General features: G+C 35.8%; 3 protein-coding genes across 3 annotated transcripts; 1 reads left to right on the forward strand and 2 right to left on the reverse strand.

Annotated features, from left to right (window-relative positions):
* Nucleotides 1-399: 399 nt before the first annotated feature.
* LOC118044544 (non-specific phospholipase C6) lies at nt 400-2,906 on the reverse strand. Its single transcript, XM_035052885.2, has 3 exons — nt 1,439-2,906; nt 1,096-1,272; nt 400-948 (listed from the first exon to the last, which is right to left on the reverse strand). The coding sequence occupies exons 1-3, from the start codon at nt 2,514-2,516 to the stop codon at nt 650-652; spliced, it is 1,554 nt and encodes a 517-aa protein (XP_034908776.1). The 5' UTR covers nt 2,517-2,906; the 3' UTR covers nt 400-649.
* Nucleotides 2,907-6,245: 3,339 nt separating this feature from the next.
* On the forward strand, nt 6,246-8,239 carry LOC118044693 (FBD-associated F-box protein At4g10400). The gene is made up of 2 exons (XM_035053123.1): nt 6,246-6,267; nt 6,371-8,239. The coding sequence occupies exon 2, from the start codon at nt 6,371-6,373 to the stop codon at nt 8,060-8,062; it is 1,692 nt and encodes a 563-aa protein (XP_034909014.1). The 5' UTR covers nt 6,246-6,267; the 3' UTR covers nt 8,063-8,239.
* A 4,356-nt stretch (nt 8,240-12,595) lies between these two features.
* Nucleotides 12,596-18,841, reverse strand: LOC118044665 (CBS domain-containing protein CBSCBSPB5). The gene is made up of 15 exons (XM_035053074.2): nt 18,625-18,841; nt 18,414-18,541; nt 17,341-17,509; nt 17,093-17,225; nt 16,836-17,006; nt 16,617-16,695; nt 16,382-16,495; nt 16,160-16,226; nt 15,708-15,813; nt 15,568-15,626; nt 14,691-14,800; nt 14,475-14,608; nt 14,102-14,187; nt 13,917-14,006; nt 12,596-13,014 (listed from the first exon to the last, which is right to left on the reverse strand). The coding sequence occupies exons 2-15, from the start codon at nt 18,539-18,541 to the stop codon at nt 12,838-12,840; spliced, it is 1,623 nt and encodes a 540-aa protein (XP_034908965.1). The 5' UTR covers nt 18,625-18,841; the 3' UTR covers nt 12,596-12,837.
* Nucleotides 18,842-20,248: the final 1,407 nt, after the last annotated feature.

The following is a 20,248-nucleotide window of genomic DNA, read 5'->3' on the forward strand; positions in this document are numbered from 1 at the left end:
ACTAATGGTGGACCAAGCAGAATAAGGTCCCGTCTGCATTTAAACGTGGGACTGATCTATGCATCTGTATTAAATCACCAACCAATTTTGGGCCAAAAAAGTCTCCAAGTTTGTTAAAAAATTGTGCTCGGGCGGCAAGCTGAGTTTGTGTTCAATAGGCGTATTGTCATCTCCAATCTCCAACAGTGCTCAATCCCATGGTAATGTTACATCATTGGGGGGGGGGGGGGGGGGGCGTTTTCACATCTTTTATCTCTGTGAAATCTGTTCAATAGGTTCTCGAGCACATGTGATTATTGGAATAAATTTTGGTCGCAATGAGATTGTTTCGGAAAGCAGTGTGACAGTATCTCCCTGTTGGTGCTAACTAAAAGAATGGAAGAATGGCAATTTTGAGGGTTTAATGAACACCAAAAGTTGCGTACTTCTGTAGCTAAAAGTGCTTTTCCTGTTTGGCCACTTGCTACAAATGACTCTGGACTTGTGCTTCACTAGACTGTTTTCTTCAAACGATTCAAAGTAATCAAAATAATTAAGCAGGAGAGCTTTCTTTTTGCTTTTGTTGCACTCCACTTCCACCAATCTAATGACACGGAGCTACACACGATTTTGAACAGAGAAACGGAGGAAAACCCCTAATGATTAATAACTAATTGTGAACCGAAGATCTAGTAGTAAGTGATGATCTCATATCTACAATGGCAGATTCATCTGCTCCTAAATTGATAGCCTCTTTGCTAGCTCTGATGAACCTTGTAACAGAACCTTCCACGTATTCATGCGCCTCTTTGACATTCATTTTCTTGCTCATCTCATCTGGGAAGCTGCTCAAGAAGTGGTCACCGTTAAGAACAGCTGCTAGTTGAACCACCTCACTCTGGAATTCGGACAGTGAACCATCTTCTTTTGCTTCTGTTCTTCTCAAAGGTGCTACATCTGGCAAGGTCACTGCAATGGTTTGCAAAGGCGCACTTAAAAAACAATCTATCTCCTCCATGTGATTTATCAGTACACAAGACTAAGAAATGATCAATCCATCACTACTTAAATTTAAGTTATTTATGCCTAATTGTGCATTGATAAGACTAAGAATACCTGGGCAGTCAGTTCTGGGAGAGGACAACCCCCCAACAACTCCTTCAAATGTGCCAGCCCATGCATCTCTGTGAGTCAAGAAGTTAGAGGACAGGTTGAACATCTTCTTTATAGTTGCAGGAATTGAGGAGTGCTCAAACTCTGAGTTTGGAGCAGGTCCCCTTGGGCCACTTATCACTGAAAAGAAACAAATAATTATATCAATACAATAGAAAATGAAAGTGGGAGAATGAAACAACAGAACACGACTTTAATTCTTCAGAAGTCAAAATGATCAGTAACGAAGCATCTACTGACATTAGGTACCACCCAAACTTCACCTGTAAGAGAAAATTAAACTTACCAGTGCCTTTCTTGATCCAAGGAGAGACCATAATTGTCGGCACACGAACTCCAAGCCTATCAAACTTGAAGAAAGACGGGGCAGGGCCAGTGTTCCCATCGGGGCTAGGAATATTAACATAAGGAGTCTTAACATGGTCATAAAATCCACCATGTTCATCATAAGTAATGACCAAAAGGGTCTCATTCCATTGAGGACTAGCTCTCAATGCCTCATAAACCTCCTTGACAAACTTCTGACCATTAGCAACATCATGAGACGGGTGATCGTCATTTGCAGGCATTCCTTTAAGATCAAAATAGCTTGGTTCAATCACAGTTAAGCTTGGCAACTTCCCATTTCTAGCATCTTTCTTGAACTTCAAATTAAACTGATGAAACTTGAAAATATACTTCAGTTTCCTCATGTTCCTATAGAACAAAGTTGTTGGAATGTTTTGAAAGTAAATCCCAAAGCTCTTGCCATTCTCGTGAAGTGAATCAAAAATTGTCTTTTGAGGGTACCCTGAAGCCAATTGCTTCTTAACATGGCTTGTTGAGCCGTGAGAAGTGGCAGAATACACAAACAGCCTATTGGGTTGTGTAGGGCCAGGGATTGAAGAAAACCACCTATCAAAGACTGCAAATTCTTTTACAAGTGTGGCATAAACGGGCACAGCTTCAGGCCTAAAGCCTTTCATGACAGTTTCAGAGAGGTTCTGTGATATAGTCAGAGCTTGATCAACAAAACCAGTCATCGAAGGAATAGAGCTATTGCCAAATACCTGTTGTTCCACAGCTTCAAAAGAGTGTCCAGGATCTGGATCCACAAACTCAGCATCATCTGAGAAACAAATGGATTGTGGGCCTGGATTCTTGGTTGATACAGGATTGCATTCTGTCCCTGAAACACCATTGATTGCTGGATTGATAGATTTCTTCATCCAACCAATCATGTGATCAAAAGATCTGTTTTCCATCACCAAAACCACAATGGTCTTGATGGGGTTCGGTTGTTGGGCTGTGGAAACACATGAAAGTGTGAGAAACAGCAAGAAAATGGAGGAAAATGAAGGCGGTTTAGTTCTGAGCCACCCCATTCTTGTTTTCCTCTGCCAGGAGCAGGCCTCTAGGCACAGTGGGTTTGCTTTAGTTTTAGCTTCTATGCTTATCTGCTTTCTTGCCTTTATAACGGAATCAAGGAACTCTCTAGGAACCACTATTGTCTATTGCCAGTGCGAAGAAAAGTAGATTTGGCATCTTATACAGTTCTTGCTTTTTGGATATTTTTGAGTCAGAAAGAGAGGGAGATGGAATTTTCACTGTACAAGTTCTAGCCACAGCGAGGATAAAGAAGCTTCTGGTTTTCACCCCTGCTTTTGCTTTTGTGGGTAGTTTTTATACGACATGGCCACATATGTCCAAATCTTTAGCAGACACAGCTTTCTGTGATATGATTACATGTTGCTACTGTATTAGCTATAAGAGAGGTACTGGCAGGAGTCACCATTCATCTCTGCAAATTAGTGAGGAGAAGAGACGGGGCATTAAATTTTGAGCACGTCTTTACAACCTTTTAAAAGTTACTTTTACTAGGAAATAATGGCAAAGTGAGCTCATGGCATAGTGCAGGTTGTCATCTAAAGAAGGGGCGGGGGCGCTAAAATGATAGGAGGTTAAAAAAGGGAAGCATGTGCATGAGGAAAAAGCTCATTTCCCACTAGCGAGTGAGTAGACCCATCAAGAAATAAAGAAGACACATGCATGCTTTAGAGAAAGGGTTAAAAAAAAACGCAACGTATGGAGATTAGTGCTCTGTCAGTTCCGCCATCGAAGGTCATTTTAATAACAATTTCCACCGTCACTTCTGAATTTATGGTCACCGATGGTTTGGAGCATAATAATAATAATAATAATTTTTTTAAAATATTTTTTATTTAAAAATATATTAAAATGATATGTTTTATTAATTTTTAAAAATTATTTTTAATATTTTTACATTAAAATAATCTAAAAATATAAAAAATATTAAATTTAGGAGACTTAATGATTACTTTTTAAGATTTTTTTAATTTAGAAATGCATCAAAAAATATTTTTTTTATTTTTTAAATATTTTTTTCAAATAATATATCAAAAAACAATAATAAAAAAAAGTATTATGATGAACTCAATTTAAAAAAAACCATTAAAAAACTCTCATTATCGACAATCATTCGAATTCCAATATAAATACAGAAAAACTTTCAACTTGATGTGCATAAAATTCACCAAAGAATTTCATGAATGTTAAAACATAAAAAAGAAATTCTTAAATATACTTCAGACGCGGTTTCAGCAGCCTGATATTCATTAAAATATACAATAATAAACAAATGTACTTGAAATCCATAATTTAAGGTTTGATGCGATGGTCCCATCCCATCCCCTGGGGTAATAAATAAAGCATTTTCTTACAGATTTTTGTTCCCCTAATCAGGGGGGTCTGTCCACCCACCACCTCCATAAAAATGTCTTTTCAAAAAACTTCTAAGCTTCATGGCTTGTTTGAAGCAGTAATAAAATAAAAAATCATGCTCCGAATACTTTTTAATGTTAAAAATTAAATTCCAAGTAGAATTTAATCTGTCTCAAGATAACTGTTATTGTTTTTATTATTAAAAATTGAGCCAAGAAGTAGATAGGACAATGAGAGGGAAGATTTGGGGTGTGCTTTTTTCCCAGCTTAAACACCAAGCTATGGGGAGGCAAGTCTTACTGGGAGGTCAAAAACGAACAGAGGACCCAAAAGTCAAGAAATTCCGCCATAAAATGTCAAAAGCAGCACCATCTACTGCAGAGGGATTGGGTCCGGCCATGTTGCCCCCACACGCCGACAACATCAATTCAGGCATTGAGAGGAGAGATCCAACTGGCTTCGACCCAGTTACTTCTGTGGATTCTAAGTTTCTAACCTCCACGACATCACGTGGTTCTTAGTTTATATATATATATATGTTGGGTTGTTTAATATTATATTCATAGTGAAAATTAGGGGTAAGTAAAAAAAATAAAAAAACAGGTTAAATCAAGAAAACTAAAAAAAAAATAATTGAAAAAATCAAACCGTGAAAAAAAATCAATTAAAATTTTTTTAAAAACTGACCGGTTTAGTTTTTAAAGCCTTGAAATCAAAAAAAACCGAACCGAACCCAAATAAAAAAAAATAATTGAAAAAAATTGAACCGTGAAAAAAATCAATTAAAATTTTAAAAAAACTGACCGGTTTTGATTTTTAAAGCCTGAAACCAAAAAAACTGAACCAAACCTAAATAAAAAAACCTAGTCAAAATGGTTTTGACTGGTTTTTGTCCTAAAAAACTTAACCAAAACAGCGGCTTGAACTGGTTTTGGTTTTTTTAAAAAATTTAGTTTAATTATTTTTTTTTTTGATAAAAAACTGAATTGAATTGAAAGTTATTGATCCTAATAAAAATTATAAAATAAAATTGTTTAGAAATTTATTATTTGAAAATTTGTTTGGTATGAACCCACAAAGAGTATCAAAATGGGCCACCATGTGTGCTTGCTTCTTGATTTCTCAATTTCTTAATTGGGCTAATATGGATGGGGGCCTTGTTCATATAAGCAAAGATGTGGGCTTTTAGAGTGCCGACATTATATTGTACCTTCTTCTATAATAATTTTCTGAACTTACTGTTGCTTTCAATCAACTTTTATATATTTTTAATTTCATTGCTGTACTTAATACAATAATAGTTAAGGAATCCTAGTTTGGAATATATTTGTGGTTGGTTGTAACTTGTTTTTCATTAGAATTTAATTTTTTTCTTGATTTAAATTATTTTTTTAATATTAAAAATAAATTGTAAAAAATAAAAAATATTATTTAATATATTTCTAAAATTTCTAAAATTAATCTTTAATACACTCCCAAATATTCACTAAGTTTCTATTACTATATTACTATAGTGTATTTCATGCATGATTATTGGGTTGATTATACTTAAATATTCATTAATTGGTGTATATATACATGCATGTATAAATTTATTCTTTTCTAATAAATAAAATAAAACTTTCTGAATAATGAATATACAATAAATTAATAATCTCAACTAAATAATATTTTTTTTATTTTCACTTAAATTTGAAGTTTTCTTGGCACTAAATATATTATTAATTTATAGTTTGAGCCAAGTAAAAGATAAAACTAATTCTAGCATGGCTATCTTGTTAAAAGTAACTAAAGTTTTTAAAATTGATTAAATTCTAAAGAAATCAAAAGTTAAAAAATTATTTTTATGAATCAACCGGGCAAATATGAAGGCTATGTTCTTATATTTATAGTAGAAAAAAGAAATTTAGTCTTTATTAATTAGTGAACAAATAAATATTTAAAATATTATTTATTATAAAAAAAGAATTTGTAAGTCACAAGAAGTATGAAAATAGTATTTTTACCTGCAGGTTTCCTAGTCTCTGTCAACTCCTGTCTCGATACCGGAACCCTAGCTTTTGAAAAAAACATCAGTAACAAAACATCATGCCTTTTTCGCGATAATCACCAATAAATTACCAGTTATTTTAAGAGAAAGATCATAGTTTTTCAAAAAAAAAAAAAAAAACGAAAACTGAAGTGACTCGCACTGTTGCTGCAACAGTGGAGCATGGCCGTCCGCTGCTACTATCACTGTTCTGTTTTGCTTGGATTGCAACCATTTTGATGGGTTCAGAAAACATAAAACCAAACACATTTGGGTGTGGCTGCGAACCTCAAAACGGGGCCTAAAGAAAGTAGGCTTTGCCGTTTCTATCATCGTTTTCATCATCACAGCCGCTCAAAAACAAGGTATTCTATCATCATCATCATCATCAATTCTTACGGTTTCAAGCTTATGATCAATCAATCAATATGTGAGTAAAAGTTAATTAGTGATCTCCTGTGTAACTAGATGGAAGAGTCTAAAGGAAGAATTCAGTATGTCTACCAAAGGAAACGATGTGGAAGAGATGATGCCACCGATATGGACATGGGAATCAGAGTTGATGCCTCTGATAGGATCTCTCGACTGCCTGATCACGTTCTGCACCACATCCTCTCCTACCTCTCAATTAGAGCTGTGGTTCGTCTCAGTGTCTTGTCCAAAACATGGCACCGAATCTCGACATCGTTCCCGGTTTCTGATTTTTCAGAAGACGTGCTCCTTCTCAGAAAGCGTTATGAAATCCAAGATTGGAAAAATAAATTCATTGACTTTGTGCAAGATTCTTTGCTTGCACAGCACCACCACAACACAAGATCACACAAGTTCAGACTATCTATGGACCTGGATTCTTATGATCCTCAACTCACTTCTCGTGCTGATCACTTGTTGGAACTGGCTACTAAGTGTGGTGTTTACGAGTTTGATCTCAACTTCCAAAATATATCTCATTATTGTTTGCCCCAAGCCCTCCTCTCTGCCGAAGAAATAACCGTCCTTAGGTTAAACGGAAATTATAAGCTCTCCCTCCCTCGTGATGCCATAAACTGGCCCTCTCTACGTGTTCTTTCTCTGATGAATGTTCGTGTTGATGAGGCCATTCTTCAGAATCTCATCTGCGGTTGCCCTCTGATTGAAAAACTTGCTTTAGTTTATTGTTATGGTGTCAAAAGCATTCGTATTTCAGGATGTGTAAAACTCAAGGAGGTTGAGGTGAATGAAGGCGACAGTGTTCTTGAAAGAATTCAGATTCATGTACCAAGTCTTCGAACCTTTTGCTACACAACTGGTTTGGTTAAAAGTTTCTTCCACATCGACATGACTGGTTGCAGGAATCTGGAGGTACTAAAGTTTAAGTTTTATAACATAACAGAAGTAATTGGACAAGTATTTCAGGATCTTATTGCACAATTTCCTGCCCTTAAAGTCTTGGCCTTGAATTGTTATGCTACTTCTGTTAGTAGGATCAAAATTTCGAATCCACAGCTCGAGAAGTTACAACTATGGTCCTCAGCTCTAACTAAAGTCACCATCACCAGTCCAAGCTTACATTCATTCAAACATTTTATCTATGGATTTCCATCTGCGTTTTCACTCGACCAATCAAGTCTACAGAAAGCTACCATTCACGTTCACAAAGGCGCTCTCTATTCTTCTGATTTCCTCCAACTTAGGGAATATCTTGGAAATTTCAACCAAATCAGACGTCTCACATTGCGCATAAACTATGTAGGCATCAGATTTATCCCTGGATCATTAAATAACATCTCCATTCCAGCTTTGCCTGATATCAAGCACTTGAAGCTTAAAATCTGTCCATCTACTGTAGCTAGTGGGAGTCTTGCCAACCTGAAAGATTACAGAGATATTGTTGATGGCTTACTTTGGGTTTGCCATCCAGAGACTATACTGCTCATATCAGGCTGGAGTTCTGAAAATGTATTTATCCAGATTCTTTGCGAAAAACTAATGCAGGGAGGAGAAAAACAACATTGTTGCACATCTTCCCATATCAAATGCTGGCGGCACGACTTGAAAGACATTCAAATCGAGCACTTGCAACGAAATGGAGAGGCAAAGGCTTTTACATGTGGTACTTTGTTAGAATCACTACCAAATCTTGCTCGAGGGCAAAAGATTAGATTCATTTTCAATTGGTGATTCATTTTATCCATGAAGGACAAGATAATGTAGATTTATTTTAATTATTCTGGCAATATTTACGTTGAGCCTAGACAAAGACATGGACATCTATGAGTGGTAAGTTCATGACATCTTTGCTTGTTTTTGTAATTGTATCTGGAATTTCCTCAATTATGGATTAATCCTTTTCAATCATCACGAATCTGTTACCTAATCCTCCTATGTTTATGATTTATATATCAACATCTTATATGACAAACAAGACATGACTGATCCTGTTTAACTAGATGAACGAGAGCATTAAGCAAGGAAGAGTTTTTCTGCTTGGCTATCATTTCCAACCTAGCTAGGGTTTAACTTAGCCAAGTTCAATCTATTTTCTGGACTTTAAGCATTGAAATTGCCAAAAAGAGGAATTAGCATAGATAAAATTAATGAAGGAATATCAACAGTTTGATGTTAATATCCAAGAAACCAGCTACCAGTACTGAAATGTATTGAAAATCTAAGCACATGAAGAATTATCTGCAGTACGATCAGCATCAGAGAAATAACAGCAGAAATTAAACTAAAAAGTTCTAAGCAGTTTCAGTTATCTTTTATTTATTTACGACTTAGCAAAACATCCTAGCTATTACCCTGAGCCTGAAAATTCAACTTGAAACTTCGTCTTCCTCTGATTCGAACCCTTGGCTCCACAATTCATTTATCTTTAACTTCATCTTTTCATAGACGTTGTGATCCTCTGGTCCCAAAATACATTTATACTCTGCCTTCAATTCATCAATCCTTGATGCTATCGTTTTTAACTCTTTCTCACATCTATCGAGATCATTTTTTAGTGCAAACAGTAAATCCTTCACTAACACCCTTTTATCAGGTTCGCCTTCACGCAATAGAGTACTTTCCAAACACAGAATTGGATCAAAAAATTGGAGAATGAGTTGATCAACGTGGCTGCCTTCAATTAAGTTTTCTCTCAGTTCGATGCCTCTAAATTCATCATCCTGATCAGTATCTGAGTATTCTTCAGGAATGTCCACCTGCTTTAACCTTTTCAACCTTTTCACTTCTTCATCATAAAATTCCTGTAGAACCAAGATCCTGTGAATTACCTTGGAGTTCTCATCTTTACATTGATATTTCAGCGAATTAAAGAACCCTTGAAACATTGTGTCCACTATGTCAATCTCTGGCAACGAAAACATGAGATTAACGAGCAGATGAAAAAGCTCAGTTGCCAGTTTAACTACTTCAGCCTTGATTTCTTTGACAGTCTCCCAATCTTCATCTAATTCAATATACCCCCTTAACCATTCCATGAGACTCTTTTGTGGTCGATGTTGATCTTTCTCATCTTTAGTCATCAGCTTCACATCACCTACTTCCTTCTTGAGTTGGTAACTGTCATCTTTACTTCCACTTTCGAGGGCAATTTTTCGCATTTCTTCTTCCAATCCTTCTATATTAGTCAAAATATCTGCAGCACCATCAGAACCTTCTTCTTGCTCAAGATCATTGGAGGAACTACATGCTATCTTTTCAAGGAGAGTCGTCTTCTTTACAACAAAACCTTCTTCATTCCCTGTTTGTTGTTCTTGTTCTGTGGTTTCCGTGTCACTCTCCAAAGTTTGTAACAGTTCTTCAAACTTTGGATCGGATTCTTCTATATTTTCAGTACCTAGAAACTCTTCCTCGGAATCATCTTCCTTTGACTCGTTATCTGTTTCTTCTTCATTATCTCCACTATAACCAGACAATGTCAGCGCCTCTTCTTCATCCGTCTCTAACTCAGCCAACATTTCATTCCCGCTATCTTCTCCTCCCTCAGATCCATTACGATCAGCATGTATCTGGGAAAAATCAACCCTTTTTTTAATCTGAAATTTGGTTGTTTGATGTTGAGCAGTAAGTGCCAAGCTTTTAATCCCAACAGAAAGCTCACTGGATTCCTGAGTAGAATCAGTCTTTGGGCTAATTGCTTCGGGGTTAGTTCTATCATGTTGACCAGAACGCGCCATTAACCCACTCCTTGTCTTTAGAACGTCTTGATTACTTTTCCTGATCGCATTAGAAAGATTCAGCTGTGGAGTTGGAAAGTGGATTTTTCCAAGAAACCTTCGTTCCTGAGAAACATCTATCTTTGATTCTTCTGTATCACCTTCTACATCTCCACTATGAACAGTCTCTAACTCATGCTCAGGCAATCCTTTAACCTCACTATCTTCTTCTTTGTTTAACTCATCATTCTGACTAGCATTCTTGGTGCTTTCAGCATCAAGACTGGATCTTTCACGAGATTGAGTTGGATCATTTGTAGTTTGATCTTTGTCAGCCATTGATGATTCCTTAGCAGAACCAATCTTTGAGCTTCCTTCAAGATTGGTTCCTTCACGTTGAGTAGAATACCCCATTAACTCACTTGGTGATGTCTCTATAGCATCCTGGTTACTTTTCCTGATTGCTTTGTGAAGATTCAGCTGTGGAGTTGGAGAGTGGATTTTACCAAGATCATTAGGATTTTGATCTTTGTCAGCCACTGTTGATTTCTTTGAGAGTGTTTCTTGGATGCTTTCTTGAGAGAGAGATTGTGAGAGTTTTCAAGGAAGTGGAGCCAAAATGTGAGTTTTGAAGAAACGGTTATTGTTTTATGGGTAACTGATTGTTTCACAGGCGGGTTATGTATTTAAATCCAATCTATCCTACAAATATATCGACATGAATAATCTGTTTTATTTATGGCCTTCGAGGAGCTATAAAAGGTGAAAATCTCTTGTACAGTTCTTTAGTAGCCATGAGAATAGTGATATCATCACCAGCTATGATTATCGAATAGTTGGCAATTTTATACGTAGCAATCCTGTCGAGACCTCTTCGTTAGTTGGGAGAATAACCTGCACAAATTGGATTTCTTGAGTTCCAGTAAGAAAATCCAAATGCCAGCTTTTTTCTTCTCTAAGAGCAATCAGCACTGACATTTTATTAGGAGAAAGTCAACAGGATAAAACTTGAAATAGAAGATTACTGCAGTGCAATGCACAATGACATGTCTCCAATCCAAAAGAGTTGGGAAAGGAATAACAAAACAAAAATCCTGACACCAAAAACATATTGCTCTAGTCTAAAAGACAAGCTATCAACTCAAAATCGACAGCATGAAGACCAGCATAGCTTAGCAGCAGCACTGGCGTCCATTGTTGGATTTTGCATTAGAATGGAGGTTCGGTCTATCTATGACCTTGGATTTTGATGATGAAGAACTTTCGTCTCGGGTGATGATCTGTTGACACTGGCTACCGAGAATGGAGTTTCTGAGTTAAATCTCCACTTAGAACAAAAAAGGCAGATTTAATTATAAAAATGACGATGATGATCTTGATTTTTTGTTCGATCACACTTCTGTGTAGATTCATTAACTGTGTTTAAGTTAAGTGGATATAGCTGACTGACTATTGATCCTGAAGTCATAACTTGGCCTCTCTACGTCTTCTTTCGCTGAAAGGAGTTTATGTTGACGAAAAGGACATTATTCAGAATCCCATCTGCAGTTTATATCATAACTTGGCCTTCTCTGAATATTGAAGAATATCTCTTCTCCAGCTTTGTCTAATGTCAAGCACTTGAAGCTTGATACCATTAATAAAAACTCTCATAACTTTCGTACCCCACTTGAATCGAAAGCTATTGTAAATGGCATATTTTGGGTATGTGATCCTGTGTCTCTGCTGCTTACATCACGCTGGGGTTCCAACTATGAATTGATCGAGCTTCTTCGCCGGAAACTAAGGCGCAGTGATTCCCTCATCGCATATTGGTGGCCTGAATTAAGAAGGCATTCAAATCAAGCACCTCGAGCTGTATATAGAGACAGAGGCCATTAAATGTAGTGCTTTGTCGAGGTCACTACACACTCTTGCACCTGCAGGGAAGAAGGCTATGGTGATTCAACTCGTTCATCAAGGATGGTGTGATAAGACAATGCAGTCAGAATTAGGACGGGAGATTCTTCCGATCCAACTGCACGAACCAAGTAGTTTTGCTGCTCAAAGTTACTATCTTGTGGGATTGCGACCCTCGATGTTGGCTGGCCAATTTATATTGTTCTAGGAATAATCATGCGCATGCATTGACGTGCAAGGTTTAGCAGATATGTTTATAGACTATATTGATAGGTTAAAACATTAAAAAAAAAAAAAATTGAACGAAAAATAATCTGTCTAGTTGCTCGCTCTACGCTATGTGACACATGTACATAATAATACATTATTTTTATGCAATTACAGGAGTGCAATTATAGGATTGAATGTTTCTCATTATATCATGCATCAGATAGCTAAATCTTTTGTTGAATTCCACCATCCTACCCCACTTGCATTGGCCATAAAAAATAGCCGTGGCCTTGCCTTGAAGAAGCTTGAAAAAAAATCAAATCCGGGGTAAGAAAACCAGTCTGTCATTTGAATTTAAAGTGATTTGGGAATTTTGAAAAACAAGAAAAAGCTGCTCTTTTCTTGCCTTGTCTATATTTAAATTTTATAAGCAACCTCAGTCAAATTGAACGGTGGCTGTAATTTCTGTACACAAAAATCTCCAAATTCGTGAAGGAGCACACCTCCAAATTCCAATGACAAAATGCACAGAAGTGGCAGTTATAAATGCGAATTACAGAATAACCAGAACCAAGAATGAATTTTTCTTGTATATGTCTTTCTATAAGAACATCAATCGTTGGAAAACTCCCTTGCAAAAAATTTCTGCAAGGAGATGTTAAGATTGTATAAACTTTAAGAGTATCAGTAACCAGATCTCCTTAAGTATGCTAACACGCCTAACCCAGCAACAAGAGCAGCACCTGCAGCAACAGCACTGTATGCAGAAGCCCATGCATCTGCTTGAGCATAATCAAGACTTTCTGAACTAGAACCTCTCCTTCGGCGTGTGCCTGTATAATCTAAGTGCAATCTCAAACCCTGCAAAGTTGATCGATGTAATTAATCAAGACTGCTGAGCTTCGAGAGCCATTTAGAAAAGAATGCTTGCAGCAGCAAAACATGATTCAAAAATAGAAAAACACCTTTCATGCGAGCATTCACTGTTATTTCTAGAAAAGATCCAAAAAACGAGAGATCAAAGTTTAGGCCTTACTGGAAAATAAATTAAGCATGACCAGGACATCACATGAATCCACCCTTTTCCCTTTAAAAAACAATACAAGTTTGAAGAAAATATATATAACTAAAATATAATGAAAACATCAAACAATATTAATCGTAGCTGACCTTTTTTTTAATCCTTTTTAGACATATTAAGTCACGAATAAGGCAAAAAGGAATGACAGGAAAAGAGCCCTCAGTCTTCATGAACTAGCTAAGAAAGTGGAACCCAAAACAAAAGGAAACTTAACCTCCATAGGATAAGAGGGGGGGGGGGAGCTCTATTCATATTGACGGCAGTCTAGTTGGGAAGAAGAGTGTGCACATCCACTGGTCCAAAAATCCATTCTTTTCATCCAAGGTACTCATTATTCTATATCTTCTCATATAAGCATATTCACAATAATATAATATTCTATTGCCAGGACTTCCTGATTTTGGTTTTTCTAGAATTATTCAGGTTACCCATTCTTTTCTTATTTTCTTTGTGCAACCATGTCCATATAAAATTTTGATAGGAAATAGAGGAAAATAAAAGAACTTCAAAAAGAAGTCTTTCATGTCTAGAGGATGATCCACAAAGAACTATTCTCAAATAGTTTACAAATATTAATGCCATTGCCACCAGTAACCCATTCGCCAGGTAAGTTTGTCCCTTAACTTAATTATCCCCCTTTTCTAAAGAAAAACATTAATGGCAAGCAGACAGCTGACAATACCTTCAAACCAGCTGATCTTGCATGCTCTACAGCCGTAGTGAGGTCACCATCTGATGCCAGAACAACTTTGTCATGGTCTTCATCTTCATACTTCAGAACGCAACCATGAATTAGTATGAAAGTAACAGAAAGAAAATAAATTATTCAGGCAACTGATCACACAGTACAAAGTCTATAAAATATACCAGAATTTGAGGTAAGTTGTTGCGGTTAATATCATCCCCTAGCCTCTGAAGGATTGAAGTTATTAGATCGGTCAGACTTCGGGTCTCTACATCAAAAGAAATCAATAAAGAAGGTCAGCTACCAATTATATGTGAACCTTGTTTTCATTAAATGAAACCAGGATTTCACAGCATTCAGCCATTCACATATCCAAAGCCAAAAATCTAAATTTATGGGAATCACAAATATATATGTATGCTTTCTAAAAGCAAGTCACCTGGCAGTAACTTGCAATGAAGTGTACATTCCATAAGCTATGGTAGATGCAGCGAGGAAAAGCAAATTCATGACCATCTTAAAAGCCTTGTATAGAAAGCAAAACAAATATCTTACCACAAGTAAATCTGTGCATTCGACCTTTTTTGTCTTCAATTTTAAATGAAAAGTTGTTTGGCAACCCTGATGATGGATAGAGCAGAGATCTCGCCGTCTCTGTCCCTTCAGAAGCCATTTTCAAGGAACCTTCACTGCCATTTCACCAACTACGTGTAAGTAAACCCGATAGAAGAAATCAAAATCTAGCTTAATATTAACACCAAAACATCTAACCTCCGCGTCTCATCCTCGTCATCATTAGGACTCATAGCCATGGCAGAATCCCAAAACTTCTGCATCATAGTGCTTGCAGTCTCATTATTTGCTCCAGTAGCATTCCCAACCTGATTAATGAAGGGATGGTATAAATGCTTTTATTCTTCTCTGCAATAATCATAGCATCTTATGTTTTTCCCAAGACCAATAATATAAATTTAAACATTATGAGGAGAGACGGAAAATAAATTACCACATGCATGCCATCTTAATAATTTAAGCATGACACTCATCTACCTTCCCTGCCTTCACTTTTTGAAAAAGACCTAATTCCCAATTACACTTCTAAACAAAACACACGCATAAGCCATGTACTTGAATTCTAACACAATAGTGTGTGATGGCATAAAAGGCAAAGACCATCCTTCTCCAACTCCAAACTTCCATTCCTATTATTGATATTAAAATCATCCACTACAATTAATTACTTTAAATTTTCTGGATGTCTTAACTCTTTACAAAATTTATTTGTGGCATAGGAAGGAAACATGAGCATGGATCCATATGCACATATGTTGACGCATCAATTCTTAGAAGTTTAGGATATTATATGTAATGGATACATATACAAAGTATCTTCAAGTAGCAGAACTTCCCTTCTATTTGTTATTCTTTTGATACATATAGGAAGAATTCAACAAATTTTCAAGAGTATGATATTGAGTACAAGCTGGAAACAGATAACTGAGGAATTTTGAAGAAAACTTGCTTTTCAGATTTGAGAACATGCTGTAGATGTTATCCTAAGGAATAATAATTCATTAAGTCAATGAAACTTGCAAAGAGAACATTGTAAAGCACTACGTAGTCCAAGAAGGACACGGGCTTGGCTTACTGTGGTGACTGCAGCATGAGTGATATGAATCACATCAATGACAGCAACTATGTTCCCATCTGCATCCAACGATCCAAGGTCATCAGAAACCAAAATGACTGGCCAAAAAGCATTTCACTCTTCATCTAAGAGAATGGTACCTCTATCTACCACAGGAAGGTGCAAGAATTTCCCATCATGCATGGTGTGCAGCGCATCAACAATTGGTGTATCAATTGTTGCACATTCTGGGTTGGGAGTCATGACCTGTAGAAAAACCCAAAGCAAGATGACAAACTCAACCAATTTCTTCCATTTATCTGAGAGGCATATTATTCTGTAGTTCTATGTAAGGGCCGAAGTTTACATTTTCAGAGCCATTGCTTCACTCAAAATATGCTAAACAGGTATCTCACTCCCAAAGTCTCACTAAAAACATCCACTAACATAGAACTATAATTGGATTATGGCTCTTTTTAGAAGGTACATAATCACATTCTCCTTAGTGTTAGCAGATTCTATACCGTTGCAACTTGAAGGATACAGGACATACACAATTTTCTTATGACAAATTCCCTCGGAAAGCCAACTATGCTATCTGAAAGAGAAATACCTTCTCTACAAGAGTTGAATCTGGAGGAAGATTTTGTGCTATTACTCGCATCAAGATATCTTTAGAACTGACAGAATTAAAAATAAAATAAAATGATGTATATTAATAATAACAACAAAACAAAAACTTCCTGCTATAAGATTTTGATGCAAACACAGATGCCGAATGTAGTTTTTAACTCTATTCACTTGCTTGCTAGATGCAATTTAAAATTAAACTCACGTAAAAATTCCTCGGGGTTTTTCATCAACAGTCACTACTGCACAGCCTGATCGAGATTCAAGCATCTTCTTTGTCACCACCAAAACAGTTTCTGATGGTGATACAGTTACAACCCTGAAAGATGCAAAAACATATCAAATTAAAGAACTGGCTGTCTATTTTGTCCACAAATCCTCTAAACAAATAGTGGTAGAGTATCCAAGATAAACACTCAAGGAGACAAAGTATTACCTACTTTGAATTCTCCGGTATTATAGTAGACAAAGCAGGCCTAAACATTCGCTCTCGAAGTGTCTCAATGAATGTATTGGGTACTGCATGTGAGCCAAAAATTAAAAAATAAAACAAAAGTGCAAAGAAAGTAAGGAACAAATTCTACTCTATGTTATGTTGTAACAAAGTAGCCAGAAAGACAAGTAATCCAAATGTTATTCAAAGGAACACTTTCACTTACCAGATATGGATGTCCCCCAATTTTTTTCAACACCTTCGACAGCTGCAGCAATGGCTTTTCCTTTTTCTGCAGCCCTTTCCATACGAGCAATAGCGTCATATAAACACTTCGCTATGTCCAGTAAGGCAATAACCTCTCCATTCTCGACAACAGGCAAATGTCTGAATTTTCCTGTTAAAACTAGTATCAGAACCATATCCATATGGCATGATGTAACAGGCTTGCAAAGTTGACATGCATCTCATTTTATTACAAACCTTGAACCATCTTCTGGAGAGCTTCCACAGCAAGAGTGTCAGAGAGAACAAAAACAGGGTTCCTGGTCATAACTTTAGAAACAGGTGTCTCCTCAAGATTGACCTCAGGAGCAATTACTCTTGAAGCTAAATCCTACAAAAAAGAGGAAATAAGACATAAATAAAGGTCCACATTAGGGTAAAGGAAAAAAAAACTTCTTTCCACTAGCGTTTTTTTTTTACCCAGAAACATAAAATTTTAGTCACACCTTATCTGTAAGGATTCCACAAAGTAACGCATTAGAGTCGGTGAGCAATAAGGCATCAACTCTACGAGCAGCCATCCGACAGCAAGCCTCATAAATGCTTGTGCTCTCAGGAACTGTCAAGGCCTTTGACAAGCGCAGCCGTTTTACCGTGCGCTCTCCAGTTAGTCCCCTGTTTAAGATGTAGTTGCAAATAGAAGATTACATTAGTGGTGATGTAGTAACCATTGCTGCTAGACCTTCCAGTGATCTATATTTGTCATGTGAACTGGATACCTGCCTATCTATCTACATAATCAGAGATCACTAATATTTCTCCTACCATGAATTCAATGTTAAAGTAGCACAAAAGATTGATTACCTAAACATGAGGCCAAGGCCATGCCTTGCGTTTCGTGATTTACTAAGCCCAAACATCCCATTACTGTAGTAGGGAGAGGCGTGAATAATAAGGGGATAAAAAAGAAGTGCAGAGAGGAGTTGAATTATAGGTATATGCCTCTTCAACACACCCATCCCCTTTAAGTTTTCCGAAATCATTAGAAGAACTCCTGATGATCGCATTCCATAACTTTATCAAACTATTCACTTTCATTAATCCAAAAATTTGTTATCCTTTTATTTCCTAAAAAATGAATAGATCCATTAACATAAACGACATCAAGAGCCAACCTAGAATCCAAATTCATCCTCTTAGGACACACCTCTCCACCATCGAACACATTTTTTTCCTCATGAACCAGACTAATATTGATTGAATCATTTCCATAGCTCACAATTGCAAGCAACAGACACTATACAATTCAAAGCTCTTCTTTTCCTATCTCACAATTTATAATCTCTACCAAAAAAAAAAAAAAAAACTAAATTATATGTAACAATAAAACACTAAAAATCAAATTTAAAATGCCCCAGACTTATTAATTTTTTTCCTTAAATCCTCTGCGTCCTCTAATTATTAAATCAATAAATAGAAATGAAAGTAAATTTCAGATTTAACGCAGAAACAAACAAAGAAGGAATCAAAATTCGCAATTCAAAAATAAATAATAAAAAAAAACGCAGAGGAAACATACATAGAGCGCGAAGCAGTGAGAGATTTCCTAGAAGCATCAGGACCTCCTCCTCCCTCGTTAGCTTTTTTCCTTCCATGAAACGACGAAGACGACATGCTTTTCCTCGTCGAACTTCCTTGGCTGGCCATCTTCACCACCGATAATAACAAAATTCAATATCAAAATTTGACAATTCAGGGAAGAATCACGATAGATGAAATCAGATTCTTACTATTTATTTATTTATTAATTAGTTTCCCGGGAAAATTCTCGCGAAGTCGGGATTTCCCGGGAAAAATGGACCGATCGACGAGGAGAGAGAGGAGGGAAAAAGGGTGCCCTAAAAATTGGAAATGGGAGAGAATTGCGAGAGAATGTGATTCTCTCAAGTCTTACCTTATCTTCGCTATAACGGGAAAACGTAAGATTTTTTTTTTAATTTTTTTTTTTTTTACAAAATACAAGAAATGATTTTTTTTTTAAATTTTGGTAAAAACTAAAAACATTATATTTAATCCTTTTAAAGCCCGTTTCTTTCTACTAAAAATAAGCCTTTTTCTTTATACATTGATTGTATTTATAGGGATTTTTTCCCCCTCTATAATAGCCTAAATTAATTTATTTTTTTATAAGTATAAAAGAAAACCAGTAGAAGCAATAAGGACATGGTTACTAATAAAATTTACAGCAGTCTCCCTCACCATAGTTATCAAAAGGGATAACAAAAAGATTGAAAGAAGTAGCAGAAATACAGACAGCATAAATTGATTTTATGGTGGTGTAAGATTTTTTAATCCCACTATGTTTTTCAAGCTACTTCAAACAAATTCACGAGATAATATGAAGGATATATTGCATTACTAACTTTTTTTTTAGTTGAATTAAAATTAATATTAAATACGTAATCAAATTATTATTTTTATGTTTTTTAATTTATGAAAATGCTTAAATATATTAAATTATATAATAAAAAAAGTTCATAGGACGTGTTTGGCATGTGCCAATTTTATATATTTTGTAGAATGTGACTATAAAGTAATATGATTATTGAGCAACTGTTTGTTAATATATCTTTATTATATTTTGTAGAATTTCACGAGGGATTTAAATAATTTATCTTTAAGACTTCAAACATGTAATTTGTCGATATATATATAAACACACATAAAGTATATTAATTATATTTTATACCAATATGTTGAATTAGAATAGACAATAAATTTAATTTTATAAACTAAAACTTTAATGTAAAATGATAAACCTACCAACAAATTAAATAACACTTCAAGCAAAGTTTCATTTTATTAAAAAGAAAGCTTTATTAATTAGGGTTCAAATTTAAGAATAGGTGTGTTGTTATTGAAGAAGGTAAGGGTATCTTATGTCAATTAAAATAAAGAATAAACTCATTAATCACATTCCCTTCTCCTTCGTTCTAAAAGGGCATCATGCACATTCCCCATTTTGGAGGGAATACAATATCCTAACTATTTTTTTTTTTTTTGGATTTATAATTATTTCTGAGTGTGATAAAAGATTATTTTTTAAAAAGATAAATTTTAAAGTTCATTGAAAAATAAGAAGATAACAAAATCAGGACATAAAGAAGCGAATAGTACTGTTAAACAATAGCAACTTGCTGGCTATTAATAAAGAAGAATATGCTTAACCCTAGCCCAGAGGTCTCCATTTCAGGTTGTGGAAGATAAAGGTTCTTTGCGTGGGAATTAATCTTTTTTCCGATGGACAGGATTTATCGGACAGTGTTCCCCATATGGTAGCGGAACATAACATGATGCAGTTCTTGCAAGAAAGGAATGGCGGTGATCAGCGTGAGAGTGAGGACAGTGTTCACG

The sequence above is a fragment of the Populus alba genome, chromosome 12 (genome assembly GCF_005239225.2).
Source record: "Populus alba chromosome 12, ASM523922v2, whole genome shotgun sequence".
NCBI lineage: Eukaryota > Viridiplantae > Streptophyta > Magnoliopsida > Malpighiales > Salicaceae > Populus > Populus alba.